The sequence below is a fragment of the Clupea harengus genome, chromosome 7 (genome assembly GCF_900700415.2).
Source record: "Clupea harengus chromosome 7, Ch_v2.0.2, whole genome shotgun sequence".
In the NCBI taxonomy this organism is placed as follows: Eukaryota; Metazoa; Chordata; class Actinopteri; order Clupeiformes; family Clupeidae; genus Clupea; species Clupea harengus.
Window position 1 is genome coordinate 19147363 of NC_045158.1, and position 15447 is coordinate 19162809.

The 15447-nt window shown below is 42.0% G+C and overlaps 1 protein-coding gene across 2 annotated transcripts in view; it reads left to right on the forward strand.

The window, feature by feature from the left end:
• Window positions 1-7487: 7487 nt before the first annotated feature.
• nos1 (nitric oxide synthase 1 (neuronal)) overlaps window positions 7488-15447 on the forward strand; it is a 37725-nt gene continuing 29765 nt past the window's right edge. The window contains exons 1-3 of one of the 2 annotated variants that reach the window (XM_031570761.1): window positions 7488-7713; window positions 9751-10501; window positions 13754-13904. In XM_031570761.1, the coding sequence (XP_031426621.1) occupies window positions 9780-10501; window positions 13754-13904 (873 nt within the window). In that variant the 5' untranslated portion in view covers window positions 7488-7713; window positions 9751-9779. Of the gene's footprint in view, window positions 8132-9750; window positions 10502-13753; window positions 13905-15447 lie in introns of both variants that reach the window. The other variant, XM_031570760.2, reaches the window with a different exon arrangement.

A 15447-nucleotide genomic window follows, 5' to 3' on the forward strand; every position in this document is an offset into this window, starting at 1 on the left:
AACATCTGACATGGGGCCTGATCTGGCGACATCTTGGAGTCTGTTGCTACTGGAGATCACAAATTAATCAGTCCCCTAAAATACATTGCCCCAACACAAATACATTGCCACATCACAAATACATTGCCACAGCACACATTGCCACAACCTAAAGGAAGCAGCTGACTTTGGAGAAGACTTGGAGCCAGATCTGGTCTTATCTTTAGCAGTAGCACCACGCCCACTGACTCGGGCTGGTCATGTGTCCACCCAAAAATAACGTGACCAATACATAAATTCAACTTTAAATTGTGGCTAAAATGTCCTAACGTCACAATTATTCGAAAGGGGTCAGTTTTCATACATGGGCTTATGCATGAGTTACATCTTGTCCCCTTAGACAGCCATCACGACATGTGAGTTTATAACTCACTCTAAAAGTGAGTATTTAACTCCACTCTAAACATGTCATTCACGAATCTCACATTGCCACAGGCAGCTGTCAGTGTCTTTGGCGAGGCAGTTCAAGTTGTAGCCCAGACAGGCAGAGGAGTGGACAGGTACCAATTAAGTTTGTCAACTGGCAGTTTGATAGAGAACTCCCTTTGTTACCAGACAGTTTGATAGAGAGATTATGCAGAAATTGTGTTGAAATCGGGTAATTATCTGATAAACAGCCATTAGTTGACCGCAATTTATTATCTGTTAATATTCTAAATAGGTTGTGTATACGGGCTAGGTAGCTCCTAGCATTTTGGCTCACTAAATAGGCTAGTCTGTATCAGGAATAACAATCCAATGCACGCTACAGTATGTTACCACAGCACACAACAACATGAGGGCAGGATGGCTGCCAACTGTGGAATAGATCTGGCTCAGATTGGGGCTAGATTCAGTTCTGTCAAACGCTTTCAGATCACGTGTCCATGTTATCACATGAAGGGACATGCCAATAGAACCGGCTGCACTGGTACCATCTCAGTCTGTTTGTGTCTGCTCTGAAACATGGTACATACAACAACACAGAGGTAAGGGAAGAAAAGATGTGTCAATGGTGGCAAACTCTATAACGGGGTCTGCCTCTGATAACGTCCAGATCTGGTCCAGTGAGATGCCTTCAAAGTAGGTTTCCTAGCAGTATTGAGAAGGGTGAAATGACAACATTCTTTCAGAGGAGGGACTGCAGTTGACAGCCACTTGTTTGTTGTTCTCCACCTAAAACAGTGAATTGAACGTGCTGAGAGCCACAGAATGAATTCACAATGCCATCAGTACAGGAGCCATTTTGCTGCATTACTGATGCACTCTCGGTTAGTTAGGATTGTGGAAAATTTGCATTCTGTTTATGATCTACAAACAAATGCCTCTCCTCTTGCCTTGGGGTGCCTTGTCTTAGCCCCACCCCCTACCTCCCCCCCTTACTGACGTGATATGCGTCCGTTGCTTTTCTCCTGTGACCATTACAGTCAAAACACTTTGACTTGACTTTGACTTGACTTTGACTTTGAAGGCATGAGATGAAACAAGTTGAAACAGATAGTCATAACTAGACTCTTTAGAACAAGTAACAATATTTTCAGTATAACAGCACAGTCAGATCTGTATCACGACTTGAAGAAGATAAAGAAGGGACTAAAAAGCTGAACTCGTGGGAGTGGTATTATGGGAACTGGTAACAAGGACCAAAAATGTGACTCACAGGTAGTGTGCAGAGTCCACACACACTCAGAATTCAACATGGCAACATAGTCAAAACCATATCTCTCACAACAAGGAGTCTTCATTTGTGTTGAATCAAAGTCTGTAATTTAATTTATAAATCCAGTGGCGTTTCTACATTAGGGGCACGTGGGGCACTGCCCCACCAGATCCAGATGGCGCTGTTGTGCAGAAAGCTCAATCTGTGCTTTGTGGCAAACTATATCTTATTTTATTTAATATGCAAAGTAGCGTGAATGTATGTGTGTGTGAATAAGCTTGTCTCAAAAGCATTATAGTCCTGTTTTGGAGTAACAAAACAGGACTGTAATGCGCTGTCCCTCTCTGCTCTGTGGGGCAGCGACGCAAGCTTAAGACTGTTGCCATGGAAACACCAATGAGCGTGAACCATACAGGCCAAAGTTAACATTGGGAGATGGGGCACTTTCAGATGTGCCCCATGAAATCTGCCTAGTAACTCAACTCGAATATTGCGAAAACCTGTACCCCGTGGCCAAAAAAAAAAAAAACATACAGTCAGATCATATCAGACAGACCAATGCCAGTAACATTACTGCTAGTTAGCTATCGCTAGTTTTCGAGTATTTTGGAAGTGTTTTCATTCAGACTGCAATGAAAATGTAGACTATTTGTTGAGGGTGCAATTTAGTAAATTTTCTGTAAAACCATATCAATTGCGCCCTGAAATTGGGACTATTGGGGAAGGTCAACATCATGGCACAGCTAGATAGTGCATATCAGCGGAACATTTTAGAGCACAACAAACAGACGGAGGAGAATCATTATGTACTGGGGAGGCTGATATTGTGCATAAAGCTCTGTGGGAAGTGTGAACTTTGAGACGAAGTGTGAGGGCGACACCAGGCTGAAAAGACACTACGATTCGGTGAGTCAAACTTTTCGTAACATTCGTTTCTAAAAACAATCTAATCTAGAAACGAATGTTACGAAATTAGATTACTTGGTTGTTTGGTGCATTGCATGTTTAATTGTGATAGAAACTTCGTATGAGAGAATTAATCGGACTCTCACAGACTGCCTGCACTGTGTGAAACTGATCCTTCTGCAGAAAATCTTAATTCAATTAAGATGCAGTGGCGATTTTAGCCTGAAATATCTGGTGCGTTAATCTCTGATGTATATTCACACCTGTGCTAATATGTAATTTAGCTAACATTACTGTGGAAACATCAAAACACATTTTTGAACTGGAGCAAGGAATATTGTTTTCCACAAAACGAATTAAAAGGATGGGACATTTGCTGGAAGCTAGTTGGGTTTTTGGAACATTGGAACTTGTTTGACCCGACTAGAAGGTTTTGCCAATGGCTTTTCCATGGGACCTGATTCCACAGTCGGGCATGTTGGTTGGTTGGTTTGTTGATGATTCAACAGCGTTGTATGTGTGTCTGTGTGTGTATGCACAGATACTCTGTCCCCTCTACCTTGAATTTGTATTAGAAATTGTATTAGTTTTTCTTTAATATTTAAAAAAAAAGTTTAGAAAAATTAAAAATACATAGCATACGTGTCCTTTACAAGACCTACGTGCCAAAGTTTGAACGAAGTTTTTAAGTTAAGCGGTTCGAGCTGAATTAAGCGCAGAAGTTCGGTACAAAGAATAATAATAAATATAGCTGTAAGCAGCGATGCGGATTCCTCCTAAGATTGCGAAACCAGGGGAAAATGGGTTTGGGTTTGGGTCACTTGTGGCACATATTATTCACTCATTTTAAGCCATCAATCTACCTCAACGGAATAAAACGGAATTCACCTAAAAGGTGAAAAGGAAAAATAAAAAAATTAACGGGGGGTATGTAGCTGGAGATTGAATGTCTGAAGGGGTACTGTAAAAAGTTTGGGAACAACTGATCTAGCTGAACCGATTTAGCACAGTGAGTCAACACCAGCCACACCACTCAACCTGTTTTCTACGAGGTGAGTCAGAGATCAATCAGTCATACATCTGACTTGCTAAAACACGCAGGTGGGTACAACAACAAACAAGGCTGACTTCAGTCAGTTTTTATTGCACAGGCGACACACTGCAACACACACGTGGATATATGGAGGCGACACAGGACACACACACACACACACACACGCAGGCCTGAGGTCGCTGTGAATTTACGCTCTGCTTTTTCCCATCCCGGACTGTCCTTCCTCCAGGACCCCCCAGGAGCAGTGGGCATCTTTTCAGCGCCCGGGGAGTGAACCGTCGGTCTTGGTCAGGGACGGACAGGAGAGTGTTCTGTTCAAAGTGTATGCATTGCCATTGTGTTTCAGCAGGATTCTACAACAGAGTACACTAATAATGCATATGGCATTAGTGTGGAAGGATTTCTAGGTCTTTTCTAGATACCAACTCTTTTCTATATTGTGTCAGCTGTCTACTCCTGAAATTGAAAGTAGTCTGTGTGTTGGGACCCAGGTTCATCCTGGGTTCTCACTGTCTATTTGTTTCTCATTTTTCTTTCTGGTAAAGTTCTTAGGTTAGTCAGTTAAGTCTAGTTAACTCTAAGTTTTTTTCCATCTAGTTAAGTTTTCTGTCTTTTTTGTCTTTTATTCTATTGATGTTGGCTAGTAATATATGTTTTTAAGTCACTTTGGATAAAACCTGCCAAATATCTAACCATAACTTTAACCATAAAGTTTTAAGAGCGTGCTACACCTTTGATTTGCCATTTGTGTTGAGCAGGTTCAGCAGTGCCAGGACTGATAACACCTTTAAAAGGCTGAGATGGCTGAGATGCTTTTTGCTTTCTTTTGTCCTCTCGCGTTTGCCGTTGGGCACCATCTCCCACATACATCCATTAAACACATGCTTTTAGACCACAGACCAGCATCCTATCTATAAGCATAGTAAGAAATGACAGTTAATCCTGTGAGTGAACATGAGATCCATGATCAAGCAACTGCTGTGACCACCAAAAGTGGGTAATCTTATCGTGGTAACAAAGGTAAGGTCCCCACACTGATATTTGTCAGGAAGCAATCTGAGGTGTGAGTGACTGCAACCAATTATAGTATGGAAATGGGGGTAGGCCGTTGAGAACCATCTCAGGCAGTGGGTCAGAGAAACCTGGTTATCATACAAAACATCAAAATGTTGCCAGATATGTTTGCATTAGAAGCCCCTAGGAGGTGTCTTAAACAGTATATGGCTAGAGTTGGAGATGCTTGTCGTTCAGACCTGCACTGCTGAATCAGGAGTATGTTCCACGTGCTTCGTTACTTTTATAAAGACTGATTTCTACATCAACCACAAAAGTTACCTTTTTCTTACAGCATGGGTTGTTTGCATTGTTACAATCCAGTAAGATCCTTAAGTCAAGAGCATGAAAGATACCTTTGTGAGTGCAGGCAACTTTTTGGGTCATACGTTTAATTTTCTTGCTAATCTTGAACACAACCAACCATCCTTGTGAGTATTTCAATCACGTCCTCATCTTTGACTTGCTGGAGGATGTTGCCTTGACCAGATCACAATTGGCTGGTTTTCAAGGATCTTTTTTACTATGACCCTGGAAGGGATGTGGGAGGAGGCATGATTGTGTATGTAGAGTGTGTGTGTGTGAAGTATGTGTGTGTGTGTGTGATTGTGTGTGTGTGTGTGTGTGTGTGTGTGTGTGTGTGTGAGTGTGTGCGCGTGTGTGTGTGTGTGTGTGTGTGTGTGTGTGTGTGTTTGTGTGTGTGTCTGTGTGAGGAGAAAAAGATGGGGGTGGCTGGGGGGAGGGGGATGGCTGACCCTGACTAAGCTAAAAATGTGTCCTTTTAATGGACTTTCACAGTAAAATAAATTAATTAATATTTTTTTTTTTTTTGAAAATAGTTTTTGTGTAACTTTATGTGGAGCACATATCAGTTGCTATGCAAGTTGGCTGACCACTGAGTTTTTTTAGCTGCTTCACAATTACAGGTGCAGAATAAATTAAATGACTGAGTTAACTCACTGGGTATCACAAGAAGGTTGGAAGATTTTATGACTAAACACATTCAAAAAGGGAGTTGCCATAGCAACCTCAAGTACAAGTCAAGCCCAAATGATGGCGCATACATTGAAATCAGTCTTGAACAATTAGTAATATATAACTTACTTAATATATAAGTAACATATAAACAGGCTTGAATAATTAAAAGTAATTTATAAATAGCAACATTGTCAGTTAAACTGTAGGGAAGAAGAAAACACAGACACACACAGTGTAAATATGGGAAGGCTCAGGTGTATGTCACCTTAGGCATCTTCTCCCCCAAATGATGGAATGGTTTGGCCTTATGCATCCATATCATTACTCCTCTTCAGAGAGACTCAGATGGTGATGACGTACGTGGCCCTTGGGATGCTCCTGTGACGTGTTGGGGGACATGCAGATGCAGATGCAGTGTTTCAGTACGTTCATCAAGGACTGAGGCAATGTCAACACTCTAAGGCATTAGGCATTATGAAACACTGAGTAGATCTCAGTTCATTACACAAACACACACACACACACACTCACATACGCATACGCACACGCGCGCGCACACACACACACACACACGGATGCATGCACACATACACATGCACACACACAACACACACACATCCACACTCACACAGACATACACATATGAACACAAACAACATAGTTTCACACCCAAACATACTCAAACACATAGTCATACACACAGACACACACACACACGTTTCCTGGTAGCCCAAAAATAGCAAGACAGAGGCATGTAGCCTAACAGATGTCATTTTAGTTGCTGGCCCTAACACACACACAAACACACACACACACAAAGGCTTAGAAGATCCACAGTACAGTGATCCATCCCGAGCGCTTGCCTTTATTAGAGGGCAGATGGTAGCACTCAAGCAGGAAGTGATTGACATAATGACATGGCCAAGCCAGCAGGCTGTGTGTGATGTCTTCCTACGTCACACAGGAAGACAAATCTCCTGCACGAGCACTGTGTGCCGTCCCTGTCTCTGTCACTCTGTCTGAGTATTTCCTTGAATCTGCAGAAATTGTGTGATGGGGGATGGGGGGTGGGAGGTGTGGGTCATCTTAGAAGTCAAAGTGCAAAGGTTGGCTGCTCTGGAAAACAGGCGATAAATCATTATAATGAGTCCCACCTCATGTCATCTTACAAGGTGTGGCATTCAACAAATTCAGTGTTATTCATCTGCACAGAATGCACTAATTAAGTTTTAGTTGACTTACTATTGTAGTGTGTTCTAGCCCTACACAGATAAGAAAAAGATCAGTGAGTGTCATACCCATCTCCACTACTGAAAAGATTATAACTGCTGAGATATGATATTGTGCAAGTTATCATGGGCCGTATTGTAACATGCACATTCTCAAAACGAAGGAAATTGCATATTCTCAAAACAGTGGAAAAATTAAATAAAACTAAAAAACTTTCTCTGTGCACCTGGATGGCAAACAATGCAATCCAAAATATCAAACAAGATTTGAAACAATAAAACTCTTATTACATCCTTAAAAAAAATAATAACCAAAAGAAAACATATTACAAGGAATGACAATATAATAACCAAACGTTGATTACGCCCATTAGACGACCTCTGCTATTAATTACACAGAAAACATCGTGAATAATTGGCCATCAGTCGAAATCATATTCTGAATTTTTCATTTTTGTCCTGCTGTCAATAAGGTTGTAAACAGAGCCATTAAAGCGCTGGTACGTCAGAAGGGACCAATCCTTCTGATGACAAGAGAAGGCAGTACACCACAGAATAAATGCCCGCGCACGACCCGGTGCGAGCTCATAACTGTTTCCCCCCATTCCATATTCCAATGCAGCGCCAAGCGGCTGTGACGATCTCAGTCATGCTGCGTCTCTGATGTGACAGCCTCAAGTTGAACGGGCGAATATACTCAAGACATCTGAAGAACGAAAATATTTGTATTGAAGTATTTTGCGCAGAGGATATCACATAAAAGAGGAGACTAACCGAGCCTTTAGTTCAAATCCTCCGTTCTTTCTTTTGTGAAGGTGAGCAGCACTCTTTTAATTCGCATTCCGTGGTTTTGCATTAAAACTAAACCAAAACAGGTGGTTTGAAAGTTTGATAGTCGTTTATCAAGTAGCTATGGTCTGAGATAACTGTACACAAGAGAAGATTTTCGGCAGTCTTTACCCAGAGACACGTCGCTCAAGAGCAACTAGTGTGCGTTCTTACGGATATCATCATCACTCGGCATTGACTTCACTAACGACGGGTTCTGTTGCCTCAGTTGTGGGTCTTTTGAAATCACTCTTAAACGATTGACGTTGTCCTCCTAAATTCGGACTATGTAAAAACTTTTTGGTAAATCTGACAAGCAGTCCTGCTCCAGATTAATCAGAGGCAACAACGGACTTCCCCCACGTGCAATAAGTGTGCACTTGCTGTCGGTAGATTTGGCAATGGGTAAGCTTAAATATCATCCATACGTAAATTATACAAAATGATAACGTTACGCATGTCATGGGCAGTTAGCCACCGTTCTATTATTATTCGTCAAAGATGCATAGCAACGATGCATTTTGAATTTGTATAACTGATCATGATTTTGCCTTCAATCGATGTGAATCCGTTATTAAAAATTGATTATTAATCGAGAAAGAAATTAGTTTGCATCAATGGTGTCATACTCAATTATCATCAAGCGTTTATCCGAAACCATGGAAAACTTAATTCTACATAGGCTACGCTGGTTCGCACAGATTTGTTCTGAATTGCATGATTGTGACAGTCGTTGATGTTTAATATGTGGAAAGACATGAGTCATAGTGCTCAGTGACCAGGCATCGAAACAGTAGTTATTGCACATTGCAGACAATCATTTATGTGCAGAGCGCGATTTAAATATGTTATCTCACTAACAAAATGTAATAGCGTACTTTTTAGTCTTTAGTCGCCATTAATATTACTTTATGCAATTCCCCGAACGTCTCAATGTGTGGTCCCTCTCCTTGGTACTGAGCCTTGGTAGACTAACTCATTAAAATCTGACACATGCGGACTTCAGTCGTCTCTGATATGAAACGCAAATTCATTTCTATAATTTTATCTCTATGGATTAGCTTCTAAAGTTCAATACCCACTAAACCAGTGTTTTTTAATTTAGAGAGAATTCTATGTCTGACTTGAAAGTGGTAAGAGGGTGTTCTTAGTGGAAGGGCATATAGGGTCGTAAAAACATCATGCTATGAAGTAAATCCCTGCTTAATTTGTTTTTATCTACCACACTGACTCATCTACACCAGGAGTGGTGTATTCTCTGACTCTTTTCTGACTTGGGTGATTTGGTCAAAAGTGCCCTTTTAGGCTACTATAGGATCCCAGCCTCTCACCTTCCTTCACTCGTGCTTCGTCTCAGGCACGCAATGAGATCCTAATGACACTGCATTTTTCTCAGAAATAGCACAAGTCTCGATCACAGGGAGAGCTATTAAAATGAGAAATAATATTTCAGAATATATATACTGCCTCATTTTAATCCTCTAAATGTGTCCATTCGGCGTGCTGTGTCACTTTGTCACGTCTCTCGCCACACGCTGATCTGCTGAGCTCCGAACACTCAATTGGCCATCAGGCCTTCATGTGCCTTAGAGTATTCCACTAAATTCACTCCTCTCCTGTCATCTTACATCCCTCCCCTCCCCTCCCCACCTCACCTCTCCCTTCTCCTCTCCTTTCCCTCTTTTACCCTCCCTTCGCACCTATTCTCTTCCCTTCTCTTCTCTTATTCTCCTTTACTTTCTTTTCAGTTCACTTCCTTTTCTTTTCCTCCCCTTGTCTTCTTTTCCCCTCATTTCTCTCTTGTCTTCTTTTCCCCTCATTTCTCTCTTCTTCCCCTGTCCTCTCTTTGTCATCTCCCCCATGTTCTTTCCCTCTCCCCCTCTCTTCTCCTCCTTGTTCTGACCTCTCTTCCCCTTTCGTCACCTCCCTTCTACTCTCCTTCTCTTCCTCATCTGCGGTCCTCTCCTCCTCCTCTTCCTCCTCTGATGTCCTCTCCTCTTCTCTCCTCCTCTCTGTCAGAGCAGCAGCCGTGACGGACAGAGAGAGCGGCACCATGCAGGAGTCGGAGCCCAGTGTGCGTCAGCTGCAGCCCAACATCATCTCTGTGCGCCTCTTCAAGCGCAAGGTGGGTGGCCTGGGCTTCTTGGTCAAGCAGCGCGTCTGCAAGCCGCCCGTCATCGTGTCCGATCTGATCCGCGGCGGCGCCGCCGAGGAGTGCGGCCTGGTGCAGGTGGGTGACATCGTGCTGGCCGTCAACAACAAGCCCCTGGTGGACATGAGCTACGAGCGGGCGCTGGAGACGCTGAAGAACGTGTCGCCCGAGACCCACGCCGTGCTCATCCTCCGCGGGCCCGAGGGCTTCTCCACGCACCTGGAGACCACGCTGAGCGGCGACGGGCGCCAGAGGACGGTGCGCGTCACCAGGCCGGTCTTCCCCAAGTCCTTCGAGCGGCCCTGCCCACCGGCCATCAGCGCCGGCAGCAAGGAGCTGCGGGCCATCGAGAACCTGTCCGTTACCACGGCGACCGCCGCGGGACAGCGCAAGGAGCCGCCGCGCTCGCTCGCCCCTCTCATCGAGCAAGACCCGCTCCTGAGGGACAGTGGCACCGGCGGGGGCAACAACTCTCCGCTGCTGCTGAACGGCATGGAGGAGAACAACGACCTGCTCAAGGAGATTGAGCCCGTGCTGAAGCTGATCAGGAACAGCAGGAGAGAGCTGAACGGAGAGGGACAGAGAACCGTGGACCGGAGAGATGCGGGGGTTCAAGTAGATAGGTAACTATTACACACCACCAAAGAATCCCACATAATTTTAATCATCTTTGTAATCCTTCATGATCTTATGGGTGCAGTGTTTTGCTTTTACAAGTACTCTTAAAAGGGGTAAGTGTTAGTGACATGCAAAACTAGGTTATATTAACCTTTAATAGTAAATTACTTCAGTGCAGTACTTTAAGTGCCACTTCATGTAAAGTGGGATCCTCAGAAGTTCCCAAATTTAAACTGCTTTACTTAATTATAGATGTTTTCAAAAAGGCTAGCAATGTATTGAAATGAGAGCGGTATTACATTACACATTAAGCATGATATTTAGATTATTCTTATATAGAAAGCCATAATGCAAACCATGTATGAAAATATGGAAATATGTAGAGCCATGGTAGACTAGACTAAGAGCAAGATATTCGACTTTAGACTAATTTATGAGGATAATTAATTCTGTAATTCATAAATATAGATCCAGGGAGAAGAGACAGTCCATCCCTTAATGTCCAATGTGTAACAGTTGAGGCTCATTTGGAAAAAGAAAATGCCTATAGTATATTAAACTGCACGGTTGGGTTCTTTTTTTTCTTTTCTTTTCAGTCGTTTGCTGTTGTGTTTTCAATTAGCACATTTATAGACAGGCTGAATGCTAATTTGTGACATACTTAAAATGATCAGAGCACGTGAGTTTTACACACTTCCTTTGCTACATCCTTAGAGGTGAATTATCTTTTCCAGGAAATTGGCACAAATGTGCCTGTACTGCCCCCCCCCCCCTCCCCCTCCCTCGCCGAATCGTGAAAAGATCCACTGATTACAGTATGCATGTCAACTTTTATGGATTGCCTCTAAATGATATTAATTTTCCCTTATTTAAATTCCGTACAGATTATATTACTTTTTAGATTAAATAATTTTGTTTTTATTATTTGGTTCAAAATTGATTCATTCATCAATTCATTTCATTCATTGATTTCAAGAACAATAATGCATGAACACATGAACACACAACAACAACAACAACAACAACAACAACAACAACAACAACAGCATGCTTGTTTCCTGCATAGACATAAGTCTTAGGTCTTCCTATGTCTTTGGTTTCCTGAAGTCTCGCACAATATCCCGCACAGTCCCACCCACCCAATACTTTGTGTCGCCAGAATTTGACCTGACAGCAGTTCAGATTTTGAAGGCATTTAGTCAGGAGGTGGATTGCTCAAAGACAAAAATATTGATTATTGTCTGTCAGAATCCACTTCTGGAATAGGCCTGCAGGTTACTGTATTAAACATGTTAAATATGCAAACACAGGTCATGATGAAGGGTAGGCTATGTAATGTCATGCATTTGGTCCTTGGTAAAACAACATCCTTGGTAAAAAAAAATAACCTGCACGGTATCAAGAAGAAGTATACAATATGAAATATTTCAAACCAGATTTACAAATGCAAGTAGCTTTGTAACGTTAGCCTGCAATACTGTTGGTCTCAAGCATGTTTATTTTTTTTAGCATAGTTAACTAACAAATATGTAAGCCAACCTTATTTATGATCATGTTTTATAATCTGAGACTGTATTTTAATGCCAAATAATGGATTATTCAAGCAGCAGTGCTTATTAATATGAAAACTATTGGGCCTAAGTACTGTTGCATAATGAAAATAATACACAAGTTCATTCTTCTCAGCTACCTTACAGTAAACTATCAACACATTGATAATAAGGTCAAATTTAGAAATGTGTAAATCCACCGTCATTTTAGTTATACACAGGAAAAGATGTTAAATTCCTTGTGTTAATGGTTGGGGACTTGCTACTTCACAGTGACCAAACTGAAAACAAATAGAGCAGAGGAAGAGTCCAAAAATGTTCAGAGAGAGTACTAGGTTTCTTAGGTAAGCCAATAACTGAATAAACACCACACACACACACACACACACACACACACACACACACACACAAACACACACACAAAGGATCTTAATCACAAGTAAAATGTACGTGTAGTTTATAGAACATTCTTAACCCCCTCCCCTTAATCCCCTCCCCTCATTTACAAACCCTGGATATGGCCATGATCCTAAGAATGTTCTGGACATTTTATCGATGTTTTCAGAAGGTGATACAGGTGGGATTCCCAAGGGGTTGGTGTGTGTGTGTGTGTGTGTGTGTGAACTGAACCAATGGTGCTCTGGTGTGTTTAGTTTTTTTGGACTTACCAGAACCAAACAGAACGTAGCAATCCAACCCAACCACTAACCTAAATCACTTTGTTTGATCGTGTTGTCCATTCGGAAAAGTAAAAAATTCTGAATCCATATTTGAAGAGAGCCTTGAACAGAGAGATAGAATGAGAAAAAGGGACTATTGATTCAATGACTGTTCTCCAGGGACTTCTGTCTTCTGAGGTTGGCACTTGAAACAAAACAGGCTTGTACTTGTCAAACATCAGGGTTTTTAAGGCGATCGATAGTTACAGAGATTAAATAAGAAAATCGAACTTTTACTGGGGTTAAGGAGTAAGACTGAGGCAGTAGATGGCTTGATGCGAGAGATTGTAGGTTGTTCTTCTGTCTAAAGAGGAGCCATATGAGTTGTGTTAGATTGAAAAAAACAAACAAGAAATATCAGGACTCAAAGCCATTGGTAAGAAAAGAGGGGAATAGAGAGAGAGATGTACGTGTGTTTGTGTGTGTGTGTGTGTGTGTGTGTGTGTGTGTGTGTTTACACACAAGAGCCGAAGCACCAATCCTGTATGAGTCACCTGAACGCAGCTGGACAGAGCTGGTTTATCAGTTTGACCTACAGGGACCTCTCTCTCCAACTCCCACCATGGTTTTTCGCAACCATGGCCCCTATCAAGCCTAACCCCCTTCAGTAAACTAGCTGCAGTTTTCGGTCTCCGCCTACCCACTACTTCTTATCTCATTCGGTTGTAAATATGTGACTATGGCTCCCAAGATACAACTCTGCCTTGATAAACACATGCTGAAACGAGGGTTTAGGAAGTTAAGCTTTGATTTGCCGAAAATGTATAATACTGCGGTGGCTGTAATAAACACAGATGCTTGAGTGTTGAGCTTGAGTTTACCCTGTGCCCTTCAGAAAGGTGGGCCTGTGACTTTGGGAGAATGGGAAGAAGGGCTTGACTAATGGAACTGAGGGAACAGATGTTTGGGTGTGTGGGTATTCTGACGCAATCCCTGTCTCTCTGTCTGTCTGTCTGTCTGTCCATCTGCCTGCCTGCCTGCCTTACAGGGATCTTGGCCTGGGAAACGGTATGACCTCACAGCTGGCCTCCGATAACGACAGAGTGTTTGACGACCTCTGGAGGAAGGACAACAACATGCCCATGGTGCTCAACAACCCGTACTCCGAGAGCGATAAGGTAGCCTCGCCCTCAGCGTGCGTAAGTGAACACTTATCAAGTTTGTCTGGATGCTGCGTGTGTGTGTTGTGTTGTTTATGAAAGAACTGTTGTGTTTTGAGTCACGTGTGTTTATATATGGCAAAGGTCTTAGATTGAAGGCAGGAGAGCCTACCGTTCCACAGTGCTGTGTGTGGTTTTGTGTGTATGTATGTGCTGTGTGCAGGCACACGTGTGTGTGTGTGTGTGTGTGTGTGTGTTTGTGTGTGTGTGTATTTGGCCACTTGTATTTCCAATGAACACCTTTACTGTGTGTACCCGCCTAGAGGGCAGAGGGGGTATGCCAGAGTGAGTACCCACGTATGAGTCTCTCCTGGGCTGCGGCCATGGCGCTGTTGAACCGCTGCATGAGACACAGTAGCAGTATTAACAGCGGTGGCAGCTGTGTTAGCAGTGGTAACTGCAGCTGCATAATACATGTGGCTCACACAGAGAGTGAGAGAGATAGATAGATAGAGAAATAGAGACCTAGAGAGATAGGTGTACAGAGAGATGTATATGTAGAGAGATAGATAGAGAGAGAGAGAGACACACATACATACAGTATATATATATATACTATATATAGACATGTGTGTCTCTTTCTCTCTATCTATCTCTCTACATATACATCTCTCTGTACACCTATTTCTCTAGGTCTCTATTTCTCTATCTATCTATCTATCTATCTATCTATCTATCTCTCTCACTCTCTGTGTGAGCCACAGGCAGACATGTATATATATACATGTGACTCTGGGCTATATATATATATATTAGTGCTGTCAGTTTAACGCGTTATTAACGGCGTTAACGCAAACCCATTTTAACGCCGTTCATTTTTTTATCGCGAGATTAACGCGATTTTTTTTATTTTATTTTTTTTTTTTTTAGATTAACATTCTTTTTGGCCTCGCAGACTGTGTAGTAGGCTAACGTTGCGGTTTGAGTGAATGGTGAGCGCGATACGGCGAAATGGATGATAAAAAGCTTCTGAATGGAAAGTTTACTTTTAAAAGTTGTGTTGTGCAAAAGAAGCGAGCTTCACTGTTGTCTGAAAATGTCAACAGGCAGCTGGCTGAAAGCAAAGAAGTAGTAGGCTTACCTTTTATTGGTAACCTAACTGTTACAGTTCACTGTTTCTGAAATAAGAGGCCTGACTGCTATGTTCCCAGAAAACTTGGAAAAAAGAAAATATTAAGCCATGGTTTAATTGCACTATAGGCTGAGTCCTTGTTTACCTGAAATGTGCACTTTATAATTTTATTTTGTACCGCCCTGTTTGGCAATGTTGGTTTTCAATAAAAAAAACATTTGCATAAAGCAAGCCAATCCACTTTTCCCTGTTGATAAGGGCATTCAAATAAAAATAAAATGATGGAAAAAATAAATAAACGAAGGGACATTTAGAATAGATCAAAAATTGCAATTAATCGCGATTAATTTTGAGTTAACTATGACATAAATGCGATTAAATATTTTAATCGTTTGACAGCACTAATATATATATATATATATAGAGAGAGAGAGAGAGAGAGAGAGAGAG